This window comes from Haliotis rubra, unplaced genomic scaffold (genome assembly GCF_003918875.1).
Source record: "Haliotis rubra isolate DU_JTF1 unplaced genomic scaffold, ASM391887v1 Scf1444, whole genome shotgun sequence".
Classification (NCBI taxonomy): Eukaryota; Metazoa; Mollusca; class Gastropoda; order Lepetellida; family Haliotidae; genus Haliotis; species Haliotis rubra.
Window position 1 is genome coordinate 83,579 of NW_025765386.1, and position 18,651 is coordinate 102,229.

At 40.2% G+C, this 18,651-nt stretch overlaps 1 protein-coding gene across 1 annotated transcript; it reads left to right on the forward strand.

The window, feature by feature from the left end:
- Positions 1–8,233: 8,233 nt before the first annotated feature.
- Positions 8,234–16,607, forward strand: LOC124269377 (the record flags this gene model as incomplete). The annotated part of the gene is made up of 4 exons (XM_046704394.1): positions 8,234–8,251; positions 9,351–9,474; positions 10,293–13,804; positions 15,707–16,607. Coding segments are annotated over exons 1-4 (4,555 nt in total), but the record flags the coding sequence as incomplete, so codon positions are not given.
- Positions 16,608–18,651: the final 2,044 nt, after the last annotated feature.

Consider the following 18,651-nt stretch of genomic DNA (forward strand, 5'->3'; position numbering starts at 1 on the left):
ATTATTAAGTTAGACGCTCATATCACAGGCTGACAATTACTTTCCACTTGCCAAAGTATGCCTTAAACTGAAAAAAACGTGTTTTTTGTTGAAGAATAATGAAAATTTTCTGGATATACAACTTCAATATTTGGTGAAAAGCGACTTTTCGACGTTTAGTCACAGATTTTAATGTCGTTGTCAAACATGTGATTCTTAAATGCTAATCAAAGGGGCTGATTTTTGTTTTATGTTGATTACTGGTCACACGCCTGCCAGGGTCAATGGTCTGTGTTATATTAAACTATCTGCTTCCAGCAACAACATCCAAAAAGGGGAAAATGCTTCCTTACAGAGGATGTGGCAACACACTTCAAATAGTTTGCACAGTGTTCATAACGGTGGCCACTGCAACACTTGACCAAGAGAAACAGCCAGTCGGACCTGAAATGTGCAGAAATCATTGTGGCCAGTTTTATGAGTGTACATTTTGCACATTTTTGATACGAAGGTTAACCTGTATTGCTACATGGTCCAGATATCTGCCACAAACTAAGGGAGAGGAGTCAATCCATCTGAACTTCAGCAAGGTATCGGTTTTACTCTGAAAAACGTCCAAGTTCGCAAAACTATCATGCGTGAACAAATACTAAGGTTGACTTTACATCCTTGCAGTAACACAACATCACAATCAGTTTTTAATCAGTGTAATTGATGTTTCACTGATTTAAAATTTTCATTTAAAACGTTCAGAGTAAACATGGCTGATATTACAAATGATCACATAAATAACTACCCAAATGTACAATGGAGTTTAGGCATTGTTTGACACATGTTGATATATGTTAGCGTGTCCCAATACCGTAGATTGTTCCTCAGGAGTTTGATCACTCGATTGTCTGGTCCAGACTCAATACTATCATTACTTCTTACAGTTCACTACACTATACTACCCTGTTACTTTGCACAGCCCTCATATTTCATGTACGGCCCATTATATTTGTAATTGTGGGTCACCTGGACTTTGTAGGGCAAGATAAAACACTGTAAAAAATGTATAAACTATGAACACATTTATAATTTAACGTACATTTCTATCCGGAAGGCTTGGGTCTATTTCACAAAAAAACGGTGCTATGTGCAGACTCGAAAATCTACAAGCCACCGCCATATGGTTGGAATATTGATTAGTGCGGAGTCAAACACTGAAAAAATACAACAGATAAAGCTAAACAATAATCACTGTACCTATGCTTGCCTAAGGATATACAGTTCCTGTTTATACATAGTCATTACTTCTTACAGTTCACTACACTATACTACCCTGTTACTTTACAGGGACCTCATACCTCATGTAAGGACCCTAGATGTTAGTAACTGTGGGTCACCTGGACTTGGTAGGGCACAATAAAACCCTGTAAAAAGTTGTATAAACTATGAACACATTTATAATTTTCACGTACATGTCCTAGGCAAGGCTTGGGTCTGGTTCACAAAAAACGGAGCTATGTGCAGAGAGACAGTCAAGGATTGTTCTTACAAGAACGAATGGCTTACAGTGTATGAAAGGTAAGTGTTAGTTTGTGTTCATTTGTGAGATAACATTCAGTGTCACATTAGCAAGAGTGATGCTATATCATGACAATGGATATGTTAAGAAGGAATACATTTAGACTTCAAAACATATTGTCAATATAAAGCAATACAACTTGAGTATCACAGATTTTGACTTGAAACTAAGATGTAATCATCAACAAGATGTCTCTATTCAGAAAAGGACTATATAATCACTATCCCAGGGAATATGGGGATTTACAGTAGGTTTGCTGCCTGCAATGACCACAGTCGGTTTACCCCCGGATATCTGCTGAAAACAGATCGGGACGAGCCTTCCGAGGATATCCCTGATAATGGTTCACCATCACAGATGTTTTACTCTTTTCTTGGACCTTGCAATTACAAGGGATGTAGAGTATCCAGCTATAGAAAGGAAAAAAATAGTTTCCCGTCATTGCAAGTTACTTGAAGCAGTTGTGTTGTAGACTGGGGGGTTAAGCAGAAAAGTCTGCCATTTTGCTTATTTAATGACGCACCTGGGTGACCTCAGTATGCATAGGTAATAATAATAATGTAAGACTCTTCATTTGAGACGTGGCAAGGTACTTAATGATGGATCAGTCATGTTACAGGGGAGAAGATTTATTGAGTATCTTGTGGAAGATCAGGCCTACACCTATCTTGGAATGCAAGTTTGAGACAAGCTTCAGAATGCCAACATTCAAGACAAACTTCGGGCCGAGTATAAAGCTCGCTTCAAGGAAATCTGGAGCTCCGAGCTAAATGCTTGAAACAAGGTGAAAGCCACCAATACTTTTGCTGTGCCAGTTCTTTCCTATTCCTTTGGAGTAGTTGATTGGACAAAACAAGACATTCAGAGTCTTGACCGCCTGACCAGAAGGATCATGTCTGATACCAGAGCCCACCACCCACGTTCCTCTCTTAATCGTTTATATATGCCAATCAATTCTGGAGGTCGGGGTTTGATTTATGTTGAGGCTCTTCATGATATAATTTTATTGTGTACTTTTGCACATATTTATTTATCGGATGATCCTTTGGTGATGCATGTCAAGACTCAAGATACAGGCAAGGAACTCCACAGCTATTTTAAGCATGCCATGGTTGTTGGACAGAATCTGAAATTTGATTTTGCTGATGGCAATGTACTGCTGGAGGGTACAGCAATGGCAGTAAACCAGGTAAAGGTATTCACCAAGTCTGCTCAGAGTCGGTCATTTATGGAGAAGCTTTCTGAGAAACCATTGCATCGTGTGTACATGCAGTGCATGGAACAGAATAGCAATCCTACTGACTTCATCCAGGCGAAGGAGCACTCGCTCAGTTTCACATCGTCTTAAATGTGAAAAGGATGCTTCCTTTTTGCTGCTCAGGACCAGTCACTTTCCACTCGCATACTCCTAAATTGGGTCACTAGTTTTAAATGGATATGTGTGATACACTAGTAGCTTTACTGTTCTTCATCAACAGGTTTTTAATGTCGAACTTTATTGATCTTTGATATATTTATAAACTGTTCTCGTCACGATATGGCTGAACTATTGCCGAAGTGACGATAAATATTAACTCACTCACTCAAAACCAATTACAATGTGGCGATCAAGTGCTTCATGTGTATAACAGACACTTTTATTGTACCAGTGAGGACAGAGGAAAACACACGACTCTTGATTGCACCATACCTCGGAAGATCGAGGACACCATTACATGCGTTACATCTTCTGAACAGCTCCATTACAACGTATCATCACATAAAAACACGATCTGTCACTGTCATGGCATATGTACCATCACTCCGACAGGTGCTTCTGAGTGCTTTACGTGGGGACAACATCCGAGCCTTCTCACTAAATACTAATCGCAGCCTTACAATAAAGAAGACAATACGTGTCGTGTCAATTGCAGTGGACGATGCTCAACAGTTGGTGATCCTTGCTGTTGTATGGCCATCTCCCTGTATATCTAATATGGCACCGGATGGGAGATATTTCAAGATCATCAATTGTGAGATAAAGGCAAGAGCTCTTTGTCTTGATACAAAGCGACAAATCCTGTATGTCGCTGACAGTGGACATATGTATTCACTCACATATGACGGGCAGGATAGACACTGGCTAGCCTCATCGCATCGTTCGCAGAGTCTCTCTCTGAGTGATAATGGAGACGTGATGTATTATAATGACAATACTAAAATCATGGAATTGGAGTTGTTCAAGAATAGAACAAAAAAAACATTAATCAGGCCGAGCTATTCGGTTAAGAATATTGTCTCTCATAAAGGTTATTTGTATATGAGTTTTTGGGACAAAACCAAGATCCACGTGTGGTATCAGTCAAGTTATTCTCCTTTAAGGGGAACTAATCACGATAGTACACGTGTACAATTGATAGCTTTGGCATCAGAAATGACTGATTAATGACTCGTTTTTGCTGTTAAACTTCATTGAAGAAAAATGTCATTTTATATTTTTATCATTGTTAATACATATATGTTCATCAAACAGTCGTTTGTCTGAAACATGTATGCAGGAACAATATCAAGAGTAGGTAGAAGGGAAACATCGTGCTTGTAGATGTATTTTGTTGTTTTTAAAGTATCATGTGGCATCAAATTCATTATTGTATCAAGCACTATCCTTCGTAATCCTCATACCACTGAACGAAGTGGGAGTGGGAGAAGAGTGACACTGTTATGTGAGCTATCTGAAGCTAGACTGTGATCACCACAGATGTTGAGTTGAGAGTTAGGGGTCATTGGTTCGTATTCTTTATTCCTTATCAAACAAGTTCAACTACACAGCCTGAGTGATCGTGTGATGTTCCTGATTCAGTTGTGGGTGCACAAACACCTTACAAGACTTATGATTTCAAGTCCATCAACACGCGTCACTATCATATTAGAAGTGTGTAAGAAGAAAACTATAGAAGTATACTTGTACTGCACTAGTTATGTAGCAATAAAAACCTTAAAAGGTGAAGGAATTGTTATAGTTATCAGTTCGAGAGCAACAGTAAACACGTGTGATGTCTGCATCACATGTACAAACAGGAACGGGCTCATCGCCGCCATTTCTGAATGCCAAACAGGAAACATGCATAATAAGACGTTTTGACCTTGGCGCATCACAGGGCATCACAACAATATGTCCTCTAACATCGTTGGTCCCTTATGATGTATTTTGCGGAAAAACTTGATCTTCTGTCTCTAACTGACATAGTGCTAAGCTACAGGTTAAATAATCACCTCCGAATTTAAGACAAACTCACGATTATGAATAAAATTATCGGGTATAAAAATAAAAAAAATTAATACAAGCCATCTTTACACAAGGCCTCATTCTCTTGGTACATCAGGCCATGTGACTTTTGTTGTAAATGCCAGTTGAATGTATGGCTATTTTCACCTGCGAACAAGGCTTTCAGCTCACAGAGGGTTAGACCAAAGAAACAGAGTATTCATCTTGATATACATTGAAGTTCAATAAATGTTCCATTCAACGCCAAACATTTGGGTTATTGTGTGCAATCGTAATAAAAAGATAATACATCAATGTAAAACCATGGCAGTGAAATTGACCTTCATTATCAGTATTTAACATGCCTATGAATACCGCATCTGAAAGTCCGAATAAAGTGCAAACAGATTTAATAATGAAATTCTTATAATTTGAGTATATACTTCAGACTGTATTGCATGCAGTAGCCCTAGTGATTTGTGTAGCATAAATTGATCAGAATGATCAGCCAACAGAACGTTGAACAGTGATACATACATATCCCAAATAAATGCTTTGAGTGTTGGATCAACAACTTGTGTCAGACTACCTTCACAGCACCATTGCAGCCATCACACACTCTTCACTAAGGCACCGTAAAATGTTTAGAAGGGACGTATATAACATCATGTTCTGTAACATGTGATATGTAGTATTGTGTTATATATTAACATGTTTTAGATCATGATATCCGTTTATGTAATGACGTTGCAAGGTACAGGGTGTAACCATGAACAAAACAACAAATACGCTTATGCTGCCGATGTGGCTTTATGTTTTAACCGGCTCGCTCACTTGCATTAGACTAAAACTACGTCCGAAGCAGAAATCAACTGAGCAGTATCTTTGGTTTAAGATGCATGGTCATTCAGTTAATAAACATCCACTAATATATCTGAAGAGTATTCTCATGCAATTATGGTATGAAACGTGTGTAACAAGAGTTAATATATGCCAATGTCGTCACATTTTAGATGCAGCTTTTACTAACATATGATGGGCTACAAATAAAACCTTTAGCATGCCAATGACAGTGTGTATGAGTGGATCAGCTTGGCGAATCAGAGATGCAGATCTCCATTAACTCCTTCATTACCAGTCTCCATACACAGGAACACTCGACCTGTTCCAAAACTCATGATTGTCATAAGAAGCGATTTACGGGATCGACTGGTCAGGCTCACTGACTTGGTCGACACATGTCATTGTATCCCAGTTGCGTAGATCGATGCTCATCATGCTGATCAATGGATTGGGTGGTCCAGACTGGATTATTTACAGATCGCTTCCAGCTGGACTGGTGCTGGGTGCGGCCTTAAAAACAAACACATGATGAACGAGGAGACAGGATAATGTTCAAAGAAAGTGGAAGAAAACAATCATTTGTTATTTACACACGAGTAATTCAAGATAAATTTTCATGCACATCCCGACTAGAAATACACCCAGCAAGATAGCTGATGCTCGCCGACAGGCAATGGACCGATTCTGTTCTTTCAGCAGCATAGGTACACCGTATTCTTATAAATCTTTTAAAGGAATCCTCATTTTGAAAGCGTTTTCAGAAGAATAACCTGGGTTCGACTCAAAACCTGTTGACTATTGGGTGAGTGAGTGAGTTTAGGTTAACTTTCAGCAATATCACTGCTTTGGGGGAATGGGGGAATCGAACCCAGGTCTTTGGCGTGACAAGCGAACGCTTTCACCACTAAGCTACCCCATCGCCCCCTCATAATGAGTGAGTGAGTTTAGTTTTACGCCGCACTCAGCAATATTCCAGCTATATGGCGGCGGTCTATAAATAATCGAATCTGGACCAGACAATCCAGTGAGGAACAACATGAGTATCGATCTGCACAATTGGAAACCGATAAAATGTGTCAACCAAGTTTGAGAGCCTGACCACCCGATCCCGTTAGTCGCCTCTTACGACAAGCATGGGTTACTGAAGATCAATTCTAACCCGGATCTTCACAGGTTTCCTCATATTGAGCTAATGTTACTGTCAGGATTATACTTTCTGTTCCATGTTTCACAAAACCTGACAGAATAGTGAATTAGTTTACAACACACCAGTAGCATCTATGTAACAAGAAGTGTTAATCTGACAGTGACATGTTTATCTATAAGGAAGACGCAGTGAGACATATGTGTATCACAGATTGAAGATACAACACACTAGTAGCATCTATGTACCAAGAAGTGTTAATCTGACAGTGACATGTTTATCTATAGAGAAAGGCAGTGAGACACATGTGTATCACAGATTGAAGATTCAACACACTGACGCATCTATGCTCAAATCAATTTCAAATTTTCAAAAGTTAGCAATTGAAAACTCGCATGAAATCCAAACAAATAGTAACATATATTAAGTTCTTTGCACCAAGATTCATATACTTACTGGTATTTACACTGTGTTCACAACTCAATCACCCAAAACATCATTGAACACAATATATAACTGAAACCTTGACTACTTCAAAAATACACTGCTGCCTTTCCATTAGATCCATTTTGTAGAAATCTATTGACGTGTATGGCTTTCGTGTCGTGCTTTATCTCTGTAATGTGAACTATGTGTAGTTAACATGAAGTAGTTTAAGCTTTAAACTTTTTAAAATGAACATTTAGAGGCATTTATTATTGAAACCTTTTAGTGAAACGAGACAATGTTCAGAACATTAGGATTCATTCTTGGAAACAAATTGGCGAGAGAAAAACACAAGTAAATAAATGTCTTTGGCTTTTTAAAATATTTAACATGGAATGTGGACAAAAGGATTGTCCACATAAATGTATTGTTCATTCGTTGTACTGATTTATTCACTACTGTTAACCAGACAGGTTATTAGGTTTCAGTTTGTGTACATACGAACAGTTCGCGAAAACACACCTGACAACAACTTACTTCGCGGAAAGCTCGAGCATGCAAAAAAGCGTGCATTTTCGCCACGTGTGTAGTTCGAAGTGGGATTGAAGTTAGTTCGTTTCGATATGTTGATAAGGCAGCACGCCTTGAGATCGTTCGTTAGTGGTAACCATTTGGGTGTTAGATTGTTTGACAGAGGTTTAGTGTAATAGAAACTTAGGAATGTAAGATATTGTAAAGGTAATAAAAGGTAAATTAAAACAAATATTAGATTCTGATTTAGTGGTTTTGTTTGATATCACAACTAGTACAATTCCTGCTGACCAAAATGGTAGCAGAGCGTGGTTTATCGTGGTGTCTTCGTGGTTAGTTCGTGGTTTATTAGTTGTTGCACATGGTTATTGCCTGATGGTGGTTCATGGTGTTGCAAGTTAGAATTAGTTTGGATGCAGGAATTGTTCTAGACTGTGAAAGGTAAGTTAGCTGATAGAAAGTTTGTTAGGTTAGTTTTAAAAAACAAAGAATAATAATGTCAGAACCTAAACAGGTAAGTCCAGATGAAACGGATTTAATAAAAACGGAAACTAAGCCGGTCCCTGATCAAAACAGTCAGTCGAGGACAGTCGTTGAAGATGTTTTGATAAAACTTAAAAAGCAAAAAGCCAGTGCAAAGTCTGCTTTCACGAAAGCTAGAAATAAACTCTACAACATGACCGAGGGTCAGAATGTTCAAACCCGTAGGGCTGTTAGAAATCAAATGGACCAATTGTGCATTGTGCAAGATCATGCAATGGAAATAATGATAAAACTGTCAGAAGAATATTCAAAAATCAATGATGTAGCAAATGTTAAAAACATTAGCATGGAAATAACTAGGCTTGAAGATGAAAATGACAGTGCACAGGCACATGCTCAGCAGTACTTAGACTCTAGATCAGATGCTAGTTCTGCACTTAGTTTAAGAACAGGGATGTCAATGCTGTTTAGTCGTGATGAAGGCAATAGTAAAGGGCACAGTTTACCTGGCGCACAGAAGCCAACTAAACAGGGTAAAACAAGACCCACAGTTAACAAAGAAACTGCAGGAAATGAAGATGAATTTGATCAACCAAACGTCATGTTAAATGTCAATCCACACTATGAGCACAGTACACGCACAAATATCCCAGAACAAACCGCTAAAGGTGCAATAGGACGTGACATGTGGAAGCAGTTGGGTAGAGTTACTATTCCAGTGTTTGCTGGCGATGTTAGATCGTATCAGGGATGGAAAGCAGCATTTATTGCATGCATTGATAATTCACCAGCAACACCGGAATACAAACTACTGCAGTTGCGTCAGTATTTAGCAGGGGAAGCGCTTAGAGTGGTTAAAGATTTGGGACATAATGCAATTGCTTATCAGGTCGCTCTTGAAAGACTTGAGAGAAAATTTGGCGGCAAGAGACGACAGATTGCATTACATCTTGCAGAAATAGACAATTTCAAACCCATTCGACCTGGTCATGCAAAAGACCTAGATAGATTTGCAGACATGCTTGATGTAGCTGTAGTTAATCTTCGCGAATCTGACAGGGTTGAAGAATTAGGAAATGGCTTACTTTATATGAAGTTGCAAACAAAGATGACTGAGGCCATGGTTACAGAGTATCAACGTTGGGTATATGATAGACAAAGGCAAGAATCAGTTGAAACTCTCAGAGAATGGGTGCTCCAAGAAGCAGAGTTTCAAACTATTGCAGCTGAGACCATTCGTGGTGTCTGTGATAAGTCAGTAAAATCAGAGTACAAACGAGCTCCTCGTACATTTCTAGTGCATGATAGCAACCAGAATCGTGGTACACACTATGCTGGTGAGAAGTACTTGTGCAGAGTATGTACAGAGCCTCATGATGTATGGAACTGTAGAAAGTTCATCACTTTAAAAGTTCAAGATAGATGGAACAAAGCAAAGGAATTAAATCTTTGCTTCCGCTGCCTCGGAAGCAATCATCGTGGTAAACACTGTTGGCGAACAACGTTGTGTGGAATAGATGGATGCACAAGCAACCACAACAGGCTCTTGCATGTAAATAGGGACAGGGTTCATTCAGCTGTCAGAGCTGAAAAGGGTTCCGTTGAACAAAGCAAAGTGGAAAATACAGACAATAATTCAAAAGGAAACCATGAACGGTCACATGCAACTAATATGGAATGCAACGTAGCTTCAAAACCTTCACTCATAGGGCTTAGAACAGTGCCAGTGATACTTAAACATGGGAATCGCAGAGTCACAGTTAATGCGTTATTAGATGACGCGAGCACAAGGTCATATATTAATGCAGACGTTGCTGCAGAGCTAGGACTGCAAGGTGAAACCAAAAAAGTGACGGTGAAAGTTTTGAATGATGAGAAAGCCTCGTTTGAAACTATGCCAGTGGCATTTGGACTTGAGAGTAGAGATGGAGAAGTTGACGTTAGTATAACTGCTTTCACAACAACCAAGGTTACAGGTGATTTGCAGGTTGTTGATTGGAAGACGTACGGTAAGTTATGGCCACATTTAAAAGACATAGATTTTCCTAAAATTGCCTCCCCTCCAATTGTAGATATCCTAATAGGCATGGACAATGCAGATCTTCATTATTCCTACTCAGATGTAGGCGGAAATCCAGGTGAACCTCTAGCAAGGTTAACTCCTCTAGGCTGGACCTGTATTGGAAATATTGCAGGGACAGGCTCTGACATTCAGTCTCACTTTACCAGTACTTTCTTTTCTGGTTCCAATGCTGATAACCAAGAGCTAAATATGTTGTTGCAAAAGTTTTGGGAAATTGAGCGATTCCAGTCGAAAGAAAATGAAAATATGAGCCCTGAAGACAAAAATGTGCACAATAGGGTGAAAGATACATTGGTGTATGAGGATGGTCACTATCAAATTGGCATACCATGGAAGAAAGAGGTACATGCTTTACCATCTGATAACTATCAGATGGCTCTCAGTCGTCTTGAGAGCACAGAAAAGAAATTAGCAAAGGATGAGACAATAGCTCAAGCATATGATGATATCATCTCACAGTATCACAAAAAAGGGTATATAAGAAAAGTATCTCCCGAAGAAAAGACACATACTGGAAAGTGGTATCTGCCACATTTTCCGGTTGTACGTTTAGATCGTCTCACAACAAAAGTGAGGATTGTATTTGATGCTTCGGCCAAGTACAAGGGTATTTCTCTTAATGAAGTTATCCATCAGGGCCCAAAGCTACAGAGGGAACTTTTTGATGTCTTGTTGAGATTTAGACGCAATCCAGTTGCAGTGATGAGCGATATAGCAGAGATGTACCTTCAGGTCAAATTATCTCCAGATGATAGGCCCTATCATAGGTTCCTTTGGAGATCCATGAAACGAGATGAGCAGGCCATAGAGTATGAGTTCAGTAGAGTTGTATTTGGGGTGAATGCATCTCCTTTTTTAGCTCAGTTTGTGAGTCAGGAAAATGCCAATAAACATCAGGGTGATCTTCCGTTAGCTGCAGAAACTGTGAAAAAAGCTACATATATGGATGATAGCATGGACTCTGTGGAGGATGAGAAAACAGCCATTGAGTTGTACAGACAGTTGATCGAGCTTTGGAATAGAGCTGGAATGCGTCCTCGGAAGTGGCTTTCAAATTCTCACGAGGTTCTCAGTCAGATACCTGTTGAAGAACGACTATCAGAAGTCAAGTTAGACAGTGGTTACTTACCCTCGACAAAGACACTCGGCCTCATGTGGGCAGCTGAAAGAGATGTCTTTACATTCACTTCCAACTTACCTGAAATGAACAACACAATCTCAAAAAGAATCTTCCTTCGTCAAATAGCAAAACTGTTTGATCCTCTAGGATTTCTTGCACCCTTCACTGTAAGGGCAAAGATCATCTTACAAGAAATGTGGACAGTAGGGTTAGACTGGGACGAGGAACTAGACAATGATCTGAAAGAGAAAGCATATCAGTGGCTTATGGAACGGGAAGATTTAATACACATTCAGGTTCCAAGATGTTTGAGTTGTGGTAACAAGGTGAAAGAAACTAGACTACACAGCTTTGTAGATGCATCTGAAAATGCCTATGGTGCCATTGTGTATGCTGTGAATACTTACCAGAATAATGAAATCTCCAGTGTAATCATTGCTGCGAAAGGACGAGTAGCACCACTGAAAGCTATTAGCATTCCACGCATGGAATTAATGGCTGCTGTGACTGGACTCAGATTAGTTGTTGCAATAGCAAAGGTTTTGGACGTGTTGATTGACACGGTTACATTTTGGACAGACAGTTCAAATGCTTTGGGATGGATAAAGAACCATAGCCGAACATTCAAACCATTTGTAGCAAATAGAGTTAGTGAAGTTCAAGAACTGACAAATCCGTGTCAATGGCGCTATGTGCCAACAGACCAAAATCCAGCAGATATGTTGACTAGAGGAATAGCTGCATCAAAGTTGATTGACAATCAGATGTGGTGGTCAGGACCCCTTTTCCTGGCTAGAGATGAAAGTGAATGGCCCAGAAATCTGTCTGAAAGAGAAGACAGAAGGAAATGTTTACCAGAAACTAAAACTCTGAAGGAAAACAAGATAATTACCATGTTAGTGAACGACTCGTCCTGTGAAGAGTGGAGACTCAAAGCTACACGATACTCAGATTGGAGAAGACTGACAAGAATCCAAGCATGGGTATACAGATTCTTGAACAACTGTGTTGAGGGGGGCCTCAAAAGGATTCATGGAGAACTGACTGCAGAAGAAATTGAAACAGCACAGTTCAAGATAATAGCACAGATGCAGAGAGAAGAATTTCCAGATGAATATTCCTGCCTTGAAAAGGGAAAACCGTTACCATCTAATAGCAAGCTATTAGGACTACAACCGAAGCTGGATGAAGATGGAGTGATGAGATCTGATGGACGATTGGCTTATGCTGAGCACCTTTCTCAAGATTCAAGGTTTCCGATCATCTTGCCGCGAAGAAACTGGATCACAAGATTGATTGTGAAGTCTTACCATGAGGAAGGACGTCATATTACAGGAACCAATCAGACATTAGCAGCACTTTCTGCAAGATTTTGGATCCTTTCTGGCAGAGAGGAAATTAGAGCCTGGGAGCGACAATGTTCACAATGTCGTAAGCAGAAGGCGAAAGTAGCACACCAGATCATGGCTCCTCTTCCAAGCATGAGACTCAAACCTTCTCTCCGTGCTTTCACACAAGCAGGACTCGACTTCGCTGGACCTTTTCTGACAGTACAGGGAAGAGGAAAAGCAAGAATGAAGCGCTATCTATGCCTCTTCACGTGCCTTGCGTCGAGGGCTGTACATCTGGAGATCGCATATGGCCTGGACACGAATTCCTTTCTCAATGCATTTTATCGCATGGCCAGTCGCAGAGGACTCCCTGAGGACATCGTGTGTGACAATGGAACAAACTTCGTTGGGGCTGAGAAAGAGCTCAAAGAACTCGTTGAATGTCTGGACAGTGATGCTGTGAAAGGAACATTAGCAAATCGTGGAACAAAATGGAAGTTTAACCCTCCATATGCACCTCACTTCGGAGGTGCGTTTGAGACAATGGTCAAAGCGGCCAAAAAAGCAATCTTCGCTATTCTGGGAAACAGTGATGTAACAGATGAAGAACTCATGACAGCGTTCATTGGAGCAGAAGCCTTGATGAATTCCCGCCCATTGACCTATCAGACAGCACATCCACAGGATGATGTACCTCTGACGCCGAATCACTTTCTTCACGGACAGGCAGGAGGCGCCTTTGCTCCGGAATCGGTGGATACAACGACCTTCAACCCAAGGAAACGATGGAGAAGGATACAGGAGCTTATACGGCACTTCTGGAGCAGGTGGATGAAGGAGTGGATACCCAGTCTTAACAGAAGGAGGAAGTGGCTCACTCGTCGACAGGATATCAACGTGAATGACATCGTGCTGGTGATATCGCCTAACACACCACGTGGACACTGGCCTATGGGACGAATTATCAAGACTCACCCTGGGAAGGATGGTTTTACAAGAGTGGTGGACATACAGACTGGAAAAACAGTTTTGACCAGGCCAGTGACGAAAGTGTGCAGTCTGGAAATGGATTCCATCAACTGTTAGTTTCAAGGATTAAAAAAGAAAAGGATTCTGTGGACACTGTGACATTCAAAACGTGGACTTTGAGATTCGTGGATGTGTGGAACTGAACTGTGAACATTTGATATAACATTCCGGAAAAGTATTTTCGCAATGATGGATTTATTGTGACATTGGATTATTGTGACACTAGATATATTGTGACATTGGAATTATTGTGACACTGAAAATGTTGTGACAATGGATTTATTCTGACATTTGTGACATTGGATTTATTCGCTGTACTTGCAGAATGTTTGGATATATTAGTGGATGCTATTAGGATATTATTTTGAATCAAGTAAGTTCGTTATTTGTGTTGATAAACTCCGTTCTATCAAGGAGGGGGATATGGACAAAAGGATTGTCCACATAAATGTATTGTTCATTCGTTGTACTGATTTATTCACTACTGTTAACCAGACAGGTTATTAGGTTTCAGTTTGTGTACATACGAACAGTTCGCGAAAACACACCTGACAACAACTTACTTCGCGGAAAGCTCGAGCATGCAAAAAGCGTGCATTTTCGCCACGTGTGTAGTTCGAAGTGGGATTGAAGTTAGTTCGTTTCGATATGTTGATAAGGCAGCACGCCTTGAGATCGTTCGTTAGTGGTAACCATTTGGGTGTTAGATTGTTTGACAGAGGTTTAGTGTAATAGAAACTTAGGAATGTAAGATATTGTAAAGGTAATAAAAGGTAAATTAAAACAAATATTAGATTCTGATTTAGTGGTTTTGTTTGATATCACAACTAGTACAATTCCTGCTGACCAGAATGTATGAAAACTACACATAGTTTATTTCCCAATTCCGTAGAATTTGGAATCCGTTTTGTGTCTTTTTTTCGTGGGAACAAAGGAGAGAAAAGTATTAGTAGGAACATATGGGCAATTTTTCAAACTGCGCAACATGGACGTTTCAACTGATGAAGGAGTAAGAATGAACTCCGAAACGTGGTGTCCTTCAAAATAAAGAAGTTCACATCCATAATTCCTTGCCATTTTTTCCATGAAGTGGCTCATCAAATACTAGCAATGTTTTCTTCCATTGCCTTACGGATGTAAATGTCTCTTATAACATTTACTTATTCACTGACTTTCCTAACAGTAACATATGGACCATGATACCTTTCAAGGAGTGGTTGACAAGAGATTGGCGAAAACATTGAAGCCATCTTGGATTCCATTGTTTCAAAGTAAGTGTAGCCTCCCTTACGCCACGACAGTTGTTAAGATGAAATCAGGTTATATCCAAGTGGAATATGTGCCAATTTCAAGATTGTAAACAGTTGGTTTTTCATAGCATTGTGTTTCTTCTGGTAGATAACGCATGGTCTAGTATGCACGTCTGTATTCCGTGTCCCGCTATACGCTGTCAATTTAAAAAACCAAAATGGCGAACATTGACACTGTGTGGGAAAAGAGATCATGACCACTTTCAGATACTAATGTTCAATATACCGGCCAGTGACCAAAAATTATAGAATCAATGCTTCCTTCCATTATGGCAACATTCCGATGTGAATTACACAAAACGATAATGCTGGTATTTCAAAACAATTTTCAATCTCTCTCTGTTACCCTCGTGTATTATCACGTCAATTTACAGATAACGTTATCTGGCTTCTAATTTAAGCAAGTAGTTCAGATTTGAGACACTCCTATCTGGAGATATATGGGTCATTAGATAAGGGAAAGACCACCAAAGCAGCCATGGACGTTTTTAAAGTTGTCTTCGTTTGTCTTTTGTGTGGCGTTAAACTGACGTCTTCTACTACAACCAGTGTAGATAACAGTGACATGGTGAGACATTTGACAATGTTGCAAAACACTTTGTCATCTGTGCAGTTTCAGCTGCAGTTAACCCAAGCTGAACAGAAGTCGACCGCAGATGAATTAAGAGCGGTCAAATCTGAGCTCAGGATGGCAGAGGACACAATTCATAACATGACAATTCAGATGCAAGATGTGCTGGCTGAACAGAACGCTACTTTGACAGACTACAGATCTACCTCGGAAGAACCTACTGATGAAAAGATAAAACGGGCGACGACAGAATCATCTCTGGATACTCTTCAGAGACACGTAAATAACCTGCAAATGGAACATAATAAAACAATCAACGACCTTGATGCTCTGAAGTCTCAACTTTGGGCAAGCCACGACAGCCAGGTAAGGCTAGAAACTGAGTTCAGCATTCTCCACACAGACCTGAAGAGTGTAGAAGGCGATCTAGCTGTAGCCAAATATTTGAGTTCACAACAAACAACGAATATAGACAACATTCACACAGATTTGCGAAACCTTCAAACAGACATGGCTAATGTAAAGAGTGTCAATTTGGATTCCCTGTTGTCCAAAGTCAACACGTCTAAACTGAATGCAATATCTGCCGACGTGAAGACAACTGCAAACAAAGTTGCTATCCTTGAATTGAATCTTCACAGGGCTAACAACGACGTTCTGGTAATGAATTCAGATCTTTGGAAATTAGCTTCAAATGTGACAGAATTTCAATTCAATGTGTCTTCAGAAGTTAGTAGGATCAAGACTTCTCTCCTGGGAGATGGAAACCGTGAAACATTACAACAGGAGATCTACCTGAAGCTCAACTCTACTTCGGATGCGTTGGGAAACATGAAACATGCAGTGGTGTCCTTGGAGACTGAACTGGTCTCATCAAGATATGGTATAAATGGCCTTAATCAAACACTTCAGTCTCTCGTGCACAGCGTATCAAACATGACAGGTACGTATGAGGGTTACTGTCAGAGGTTAAAATCAATGTAACCTCCCAGAGTTATACTCTTCACACAACCATTTTATACATATGTGGGGTGAGGTGAGGTGAAATTGGGTTTAACGTCGTATTTGAGAATGTTTCTCTCATATGACGACGTGCATGTGTGTGTATGTGTATGTGCGGCTGCTTGTACTAGCCCGGACTGAAGCTGGTTTTATAGTGCTAGCCCACTGAGATACCATGCCGCAGTGAAGCAAGAATACCCCACTCAGACACATTATACTGACTCCAAACCGACCAGTCCTTGTTGTACCCATCAATGCCGGGCGCCAGGCAGGGACCAACAAGTACCATATTGTAACGTCTTTTGGTATGACGCGGCCGGGGATCGAACCCGCGACCTTCCGCTCTCCGGGCGGACAAGTAACCACTCCACCACGGAGGCGGTCTTTTATGCATAGGTAGTTTATGTGGATAAATTGAGTTGATTGGTCGCGCTCCCTTTCAATGTGTATTTGTTTACACAGGACGGATGATTATGTGTCATGTTACTCGAAACATTTATTCCTACATCAAATTGTTTCCAAAGTTGTTAGCTTTGTTTGTTTGTTTGTTTGTTAGTTAGTTTGTTGCTTAACACAACATGCATGCATCGACTGATTCAGTGAAATATACTAGGCGGAATTAATAATGGATCAAATGATATGCAGCACATATAAAGAAACGTTTCTGAGAAATAATAGAGCTGAGAGTATCAGTATAATGTTTCATGTATTGTCAAAAGCAAAATATCGTGACATACAGACAAACAGTTCAAACAGCGCTAGCAAACATCAGTAAAAAAAATGAAAATGACAAACATGAAGCACTCGGTTATTCAATATCTTTTGTACCGTCCTCGCGTGTCCAAGAGACAGGTGCACCTTGTTCTCATGCTCCTTATCAAGTTCATACAGCAAGCTTGCGGAATCGCATTCCATTCATCTACTAGAGTTCTGAGGAGTCATGGGAGATACACTGGTGCTGGGTCATCCCATGACAGAGGTCATCCCAGGCATGCTCAATTGGGTTGAGGTCTGGTGAGCATGCTGGTCACTCCATCCGCTCTACACCCTGCTGCCTAAGGAAATCCTGTGACAATCGTGGCCCTATGAGGTCGGGTCAGTAACGAGGGTCGACCATTAAAACCATGCATAGCTTGCAGGAATGGTACTGCTATAGGAGCCAGAATCAAGAATGACCGACCATCACCGGAGGACAAATTAAATGTGTTTTCTTCTGTGAAGAGCACGCGAGACTACTGACGTTGATTCCACCGGCCATGTCTACTCCATCTCAAACGTGCCTGCCTGTTACGTGGTGTTAGTAATGGACGAACTGCAGGTCGCCTACAGCAGAGTCCGGTTGCCCTTGTTGACAAATTGTGATCCACTTTATCCTGATATTGTTAGCATTCAAGAGTTCTGTCTGAAGGTCTGCTGCGTAAATGAATATGTTACGTAATGCAGTCTTAACCATGGTCGACGTGCATATTTCACGGACCCATTGGCTTGGAATCTCTGCCACAGTCTACCAACAGCACCCCGACTCACATTAAAGTGGACAGCTACCTGCTGCTCAGTTTGACCAGATTCAAAAAGGACTATAGCATGACCCTTTTCATCAAGCGTCAAACTACTCTCATTTTAAGCTGCGACTTCAAACAGGTAACTGAACAGTGAACGACAGTGAAAAAGCATCAATACACGTGTATTGTCCTCCACTTTCCATGGATACAGTGACTTGCACGTGCAAATCATTGACATTAAACGGCAGGTGGAAATTGTCATATTGAATGTTTGTAAATCAGTTGTATATATACTTCTCATCAAAAGTTTAGACTCACTAGTGTAAATAGAGCCACTTAAGGCAACTGTTCTAAACTAAATTTTGCAACATATTCCATACTGTTTTAAGGTACTATTTACACATGAACTGATGTATTGTAACACAAATTCGTAACGTTGAAAAGATTATTGTCATCAGTTCAGTAAATGATAAATATCAGTGA